Source organism: Lottia gigantea (assembly GCF_000327385.1).
Source record: "Lottia gigantea unplaced genomic scaffold LOTGIsca_105, whole genome shotgun sequence".
In the NCBI taxonomy this organism is placed as follows: Eukaryota; Metazoa; Mollusca; class Gastropoda; family Lottiidae; genus Lottia; species Lottia gigantea.
In genome coordinates, this window is record NW_008706876.1 from 35,700 (window position 1) to 43,344 (window position 7,645).

Consider the following 7,645-nt stretch of genomic DNA (forward strand, 5'->3'; position numbering starts at 1 on the left):
TATAGGCTGCCTGCCGCCCCCCACCCCCGCGAAAAAATGGCCACAACTCAGCCAATTTTGACCCTAGAGGTATGATTTTTGTTGCAAACGGTAGTTTTACATGTCTTCTATCTGTTTCAGTCGAAAACACAAATTCGCATTTTTTGAAATCTTTGGAGAAAATCGATTTTGAAGTTGCACCCTTAATTTCAAGTGGAAACTGGCTTATGTTTTGGTTTGGAGAAAAAGTCTGAGACCAAAAGTGCTGCAACTGGCAGAGTTTTTACGGAAGGAACTTGAAATTTGCAACAGTACAACTTCAGATGGGTCCGGACCTGCAGTGCAAATTTCAGCTTTCCATCTCTGATAGTTTTCGAACGGCAGCCTGTCAAAGATTTGGTCTTCACTTGGACCGCTGCCACTAGATTGCATAGAGACTGTATAGGCTGCCTGCCGCCCCCCACCCCCGCGCTAAAATGGCCATAACTCCTCAGCCAATTTTGACCCTAGAGGTATGATTTTTGTTGCAAACGGTAGTTTAACATGTCTTCTATCTCTTTCAGTCGAAAACACAAATTCGCATTTTTTGAAATCTTTGGAGAAAATCGATTTTGAAGTTGCACCCTCAATTTCAAGTGGAAACTGGCTTATGTTTTTGTTTGGGGAAAAAGTCTGAGACCAAAAGTGCTGCAACTGGCAGAGTTTTCACGGTAGGAACTTGAAATTTGCAAAATTACAACTTCAGATGGGTCCGGACCTGCAGTGCAAATTTCAGCTTTCCATCTCTGATAGTTTTCGAACGGCAGCCTGTCAAAGATTTGGTCTTCACCGGTAGTTTAACATGTCTTCTATCTGTTTCAGTTGAAAACACAAATTCGCATTTTTTGAAATCTTTGGAGATAATCGATTTTGAAGTTGCACCCTCAATTTCAAGTGGAAACTGGCTTATGTTTTGGTTTGGAGAAAAAGTCTGAGACCAAAAGTGCTGCAACTGGCAGAGTTTTCACGGTAGGAACTTGAAATTTGCAACAGTACAACTTCAGATGGGTCCGGACCTGCAGTGCAAATTTCAGCTTTCCACCTCTGATAGTTTTCGACCGGTAGGAACTTGAAATTTGCAACAGTACAACTTCAGATGGGTCCGGACCTGCAGTGCAAATTTCAGCTTTCCATCTCTGATAGTTTTTGAACGGCAGCCTGTCAAAGATTTGGTCTCCACCGGTAGTTTAACATGTCTTCTATCTGTTTCAGTCGAAAACACAAATTCGCATTTTTTTAAATCTTTGGAGAAAATCGATTTTGAAGTTGCACCCTCAATTTCAAGTGGAAACTGGCTTATGTTTTAGTTTGGAGAAAAAGTGTGAGACCAAAAGTGCTGCAACTGGCAGAGTTTTCACGGTAGGAACTTGAAATTTGCAACAGTACAACTTCAGATGGGTCCGGACCTGCAGTGCAAATTTCAGCTTTCCACCTCTGATAGTTTTCGAACGGCAGTCTGTCAAATATTTGGTCTTCACCTGGACTGCTGCCACTAGATTGCATAGAGACTGTATAGGCTGCCTGCCGCCCCCCACCCCCGAGCTAAAATGGCCATAACTCAGCCAATTTTGACCCTAGAGATATGATTTTTGTTGCAAACGGTAGTTTATCATGTCTTCTATCTCTTTCAGTCGAAAACACAAATTCGCATTTTTTGAAATCTTTGGAGAAAATCGATTTTGAAGTTACACCCTCAATTTCAAGTGGAAACTGGCTTATGTTTTGGTTTGGAGAAAAAGTCTGAGACCAAAAGTGCTGCAACTGGCAGAGTTTTCACGGTAGGAACTTGAAATTTGCAACAGTACAACTTCAGATGGGTCCGGACCTGCAGGGCAAATTTCAGCTTTCCATCTCTGATAGTTTTCGAACGGCAGCCTGTCAAAGATTTGGTCATCACCTGGACCGCTGCCACTAGATTGCATAGAGACTGTATAGGCTGCCTGCCGCCCCCCCACCCCCGCGCTAAAATGGCCATAACTCAGCCAATTTTGACCCTAGAGGTATGATTTTTGTTGCAAACGGTAGTAGTATATGTGTTTTCGGATATGACGCATTTCACTTCTGCGCATTCGCAGCTTTTTCATGCGTCATATCCGAAAACACACAACTGTTAAAATGTATTATAACAGACTCCCCAAACTGTTAAAATATATTATAACAGACTCCCCAAACTGTTAAAAAAATATATCATAACAGACTCCTCCAAACTGTATTATACATTACCCAAAACCACAGACAAGATTCACTAAAATAATACAGTATAAAATAAGCGCATTAAAAAAAAATAAAAATGTCTTTAATTTTAAAACACGAAAATAAAAATTCGAAGGAGACGGTTTCTTCTCTGTGCTAACATCTCTCATCCCCAAAGTGGCCAACTTTGTCTCAAACCACAAATCCCTTATTTCCTCTGAAGCGCGAGCTCTTGGATTGGTGGCAAAAGCAGGAGTAAATATAAGCGATGCAGTGAAAAAATCTGACGAACTTAAAGAACTGCAACTAATAAGAGAACTAAGAAACAAGAGACTAGAACGACAAGCTCTAGAAAAACAAGGGAAAGGGTTTAAAATCATTGGATAAAAATGGCAAGCAAAAATTACAGATTGGATCCAATCTTTCAATTGTATGATCCGATTCAATATTCGTTAAACAAGAAGAAAGAGGATTACGTAATCATCTTACCATCGGTAGCGACAAAGACCCAAATAAACGACGGAGGAAGGGTTACCTTTGAAATTAATTCGTTGTCCAATTGGTTGCTGCTTTCCGATGCCCATTTCCGATGCGATTTCAAAATCAAAGACGCCACTTAGAATCGAATTCCACAAACCAACACGACTTTAGAAAACAACTTCATTCCGTCTTTATTCAGCGAAATGGTTTTGGAAGCTGCCCGATAGAGACCATAAAACACACCGGCGAGTTTGACACAATGTTGAAAACGGTTCTGTATCCCAAAAACTACGATTCAGTTTCTGGATGGATTCCCGATGTCGGTGACGGAGAAGTTTTAAAAGAACCGGTCAGAACTGTAGCAAATGACGCAGACCTTGCTAGGATAAGGGTAGTTGCTAGAAACACACTGGAAAGAGTGATTCACGGATTTGAAAAACGAGCGCTTCAATAAAACAATGTTCTCGAGAACAACAGATGGGGTAATTACGTAAATTGGAAGTTGTATCCTTTATTTGGTCTCTTGGAACACATAGGTTTGCCGTATAAAATTCATTTGCAAAGAGAAATCAACGACAACAAGATATTCTTTGGTGAAAACAACTCTGACGCAAAATTGGAAATAACGAATATCCAACTTTACATACCGGTAATCACTCCTTCCGTAAAAGTGGAAACGAGAATATTCAACTCTTTAACCAAAGACATCGAAATTGCTTTTCTTCGTCGTAACACGGTAGGTAGCATGACTTTAACGGGAGAATCCACCACGTGGCCAATCACCAACACCGTCAAACCAGCGAGATATCTAATGGTCGGTTTCAAAAACTTGCCAGACTCTCAGACAAACAACTACAACATTTTCAGAGTGGCATTGAACCATACTCAAGATCCCATCATTCGCAAAGTTCAAGTCAGATTGAACAACGATAATTATCCCAATCAACCTTTGACAATTGATCCTTTCAAAAAAGATTACAACGAATTGTACAGAAACTATAAAAACATGTGCGAATTGTTTGGAAACACACCTCAGTTTGAATACACAGATTTTTCACTCAATCATCCAATCTTTTGTTTCGATCTGTCAGCTCATCAAGAAGATCTTTTCAAAACAGGGGTAAACATAAATATTCACATCGATAAAACACAAGGAGATGTGACCGGCTACTGTTTATTGCTGGAAGAAGCAAAACATTTGATTAGAATATCAGATAGAAGAATGATAAGAATTGAATAAAAAAACACCCTTTAAAAATGAAACCAGAAACTTTAGTTCTGAAAATAATAGAAGCTATCGAAATGAATTCGCCGACTCTAATAACTTACAACGGTAGAAAAGTGAACATAACCCAAAAGATTATCGATAAATACAAACCTTGCAAAGTCAGAGAGACTTGGAGAGAATTGATGAGAATTTAACTAAAAAAGGTGGATTTTTACCTTTCTTACCTTTAATCTTTGCTGGTTTAGCTGCAGCTGGTGCAACTGCTGGTGGAGCTGCTGGGATAGCCTAAGCTGTCAACGCAAAGAAAGCTGAAGCCGCTGCAAACGCCGAAGCACGTAGACACAATTTGGCAATGGAAAGAGAAGCACGAGGAGGTTCGGGAGTAGGAGATATATTAGGGACGGTCAAAGAATTCGTACGAAGATTTAGCGAAAAAACCAAGAAAACCGTTAAAGAGGGATTAAGCAAATTAATAGATAATATTGACACCGGAGAAATAAAAGTCAAACACAAGGACAACGCCATATTTTCTAAAAACATACGTTCGGGCGAAGGAATCTTTCTTTCAAAGTATAAAGGCAACGGTGTGATTTTTGGTACGAAAATGTAATAATTGAAAATGGGCAAGAAAATCAAACATTCGGACATATTTCCTAGCAACCCCATGCTCATGTGCATTTGCGGATCTTCGGGTTGTGGAAAGACTTATCTCACTTTTAACATGTTGACAACACCGAACCTTTTAGATTTCGAGTCTCTGTATATTTACACGACTACTCCCGAACAATCCTATTATCAGTTTCTCAAAGCTTTGGAATACATCTCGAAAGAAGAAGTTCAAGACATTTTTCACTACTACGAAAGCAACGAAGACTTGCAAGAGAACACGGAAATAAAAGACATTTTAGACGGGTTTATCAAAGAAAAAAATCCTTCTCTGAAACCGACCGACGTAAAAGTGTTTCTGACTAAAAACGTCAACGATTAAGACTTGTCTAAAATCGACAACCACCAAAAGAACTTGATTGTCTTTGACGACTGCGTGGCACAAAAAAGTCAAACCGTTCAACAAGAATTCTTCACAAAAGGAAGACATCACAACTGTCACTGCATATACCAATCCCAATCTTTCTACGGAATGGACGCCATGTTTATCAGAGAGAACGCAAATTGTTTTTTATTATTCGAATTAAACGACAAAGATTTATCTCAAATTATTCAGTCAATAAATCACGGAATGGACAGAGACACGTTTAAAAAGGTTTGTAAAGCTCAATGGAGAAACCCGGATGATCATGGATATGTATTTGTAAATACTAGAAAACCTGCGGGTGAAAGAGTTATGATCGATATATGTTAATTTTATTTTTTTAAAAATGACGGATTGGAATAATATTTTAAAAAGAAATAGAGAATATATCAAAGCTAAGAATAAAATAAAGACCCAAGTTGAAAATAACAGATTACAACAACTGGGATTAACGGAAAATCTACAGACACTATTTCAACCCATATTAAAAACGCAAGAGGATATTAAAAAGGAATTAGCTTTAGAACCTACGCCTCGTATAGAACCCACACCTCATCACCCCAAAGCGATTGAATATAGTGGTGTTATAATTAGGACAGTAGATGATGTAAAACATTATTTTTCAAACCCTGACCCAGATTTACCAAAGAGCATTTCACCAATCATTGATGAAGCGGGTTTGTTGTTCAATGGTTTTAGAATAAGATTTAGTGGAAATTCACCACAATTCAAAATCGATACAAAAGATTACATATACACATTAACGAGAGGGTTAATAGATTTAATGAATGGCCAGGACGTTGAAATTGCCGATTACAAGGATTTAGTAGCATACTCAAAATTTCTAGATGCAATAAGAAAGTCGGGACCCGAAACAAGAAGATCGAAAGAAGTTAAATTATATAAAAGAGTAATTGAACATGATGAAGAGGATGTAGATGATTATGCAGAAGATTATCCAATCATACAAGAAATAGACGAATTTGATGATATGGTGGCATCTGGACAAGGTATAACTTTTTTATCCGACAACAATAAAGAATTGCTTAATAGATTAGAAATAATATTAGCGGCCATATCAGAAGGTCATCGATCGGACAGACAATAAGACGAAGTCAATGGCATATTAAAACGGCTTTTGGAGAAAAAAATCATCACTAAAAAAGACTATATAAACGTCATTAAAAATGTCCAATAAAGAACAATTGTTCGTTATCACCTCGAATAAATCAGACATCAAATTGTCTCTAGACTACGAGTATGAACTCGATCGCAATAAACAGTACGAACTGGGATTAAAGTATTTCTCCGTTTACAATTCCATTAGAAACATCAACGAAAAAAACAATCAACTAAAAATATCGACGGATAACGGAGTTACGTTCAAAATCATAAGCTTACTAGCGGGAAGCTACGAATACGTAGCCATCAACGATTACCTATCCGAATACGCAGGAAGCGTGAACGGTAAAAACAATATCGAATTCGAAGGTAATTTGAATCTGAAGAAAATAAAACTGATCTTGAGAAATAACAGTCAAGTCGATTTCAACGTAGAAAATTCGTTGAATGCGTTACTAGGGTTCGATAAACAAATATACGCGCAATCGACATTGGCGCCGCACAAGGCCAACATCGAGAACGACATCGACGTGATCAACATTCACTGTAATTTGATCAACGGTGGATTTTTCAACAAGCACAAACGCCAAATCATATACAGCATACCGACTTTTACGGTGCCGATCGGATACAGAATTATAGAGAAACCGTTTCAAACGACCTATTTACCAGTCAATTCTTTCATGATCAAAGATATAAATCTGGAAATCAAAGACGGTAAAAACAGGTTCATAGACTTTGGCTACGAAGAAATTGTCATTCAACTTCATTTAAAACAATCTTCATTCTCGTCTTGAATAGTAAGATAGTCGAAATCATCAAATTCATAGTTTTCATCAAAACTATACTCATCTTTGTCGTTGTAAGGATACATAATTCCTTCACTGTTTGGTGGTTTTCTTTTAACATTATTCAAATAACTTCTAAAAACTTTAGTTTGTTTATCATTTGGAATAACTACTCCATTGGTGAAACTTTTTTCCCATGGTTTCTTAAATTCGTTCGACACATCATGTCCGCTTGCTAACTGAACGTAATCTTCCACACTTATCTTATCATTAGAATAACCTTTAAACGTTTTCTTTTCTTTTAAAACACCATCAGAAGTCAAAACGATGTTGTATTTGACTTTTGGTGCTAAATATAAACCGAATATAATTCCACCGTCACCGTAATCGTTTTTACCTTTGCAATAGTCTTTTTCGGAGACCAAACCAGCTCTGTTTAGTTTTTTCCAATTTTTTGATGAAATGTACAAACTATCGGTGTCGGTATAGTATATTTCGGGTTTATAAAATCCATTTATGACGTGAATGAAATTGTTCATTATTTTTTTACTGTGAGATAAAACGAATGATCCCAAATGACTAGGTGTTAGTCGTGTAGATTTACTATCTTCGGTAGTAATCTCTTTTTCTTCAATTTCTGTTTCAACAATATATTGAGTATCATTAATTTTCTCATAGGTTTTAACACGTGAATCAACGTTGGCCTGTAAAGTTGCTTCATTCCATAAATGCCTAGTTGTGAATATATCTTTCTGAATTGATTTACCATACAAGGAATAACCTAGA

General features: G+C 37.5%; 2 protein-coding genes across 2 annotated transcripts in view; one reads left to right on the forward strand and one right to left on the reverse strand.

Annotated features, from left to right (window-relative positions):
- Window positions 1–4,538: 4,538 nt before the first annotated feature.
- LOTGIDRAFT_136341 (hypothetical protein) lies at window positions 4,539–5,279 on the forward strand (the record flags this gene model as incomplete). The annotated part of the gene is made up of 2 exons (XM_009046688.1): window positions 4,539–4,877; window positions 4,938–5,279. 2 exons carry the CDS (start codon window positions 4,539–4,541, stop codon window positions 5,277–5,279), a joined length of 681 nt encoding a protein of 226 aa, XP_009044936.1.
- Window positions 5,280–6,837: 1,558 nt separating this feature from the next.
- Window positions 6,838–7,645, reverse strand: part of LOTGIDRAFT_170835 (hypothetical protein) — a gene marked incomplete at both ends in the record, with an annotated part of 952 nt that continues 144 nt past the window's right edge. The window contains one exon of the mRNA XM_009046689.1: window positions 6,838–7,496. Coding sequence (XP_009044937.1) covers window positions 6,838–7,496 — 659 coding nt within the window. The remainder of the gene's footprint in view (window positions 7,497–7,645) is intronic.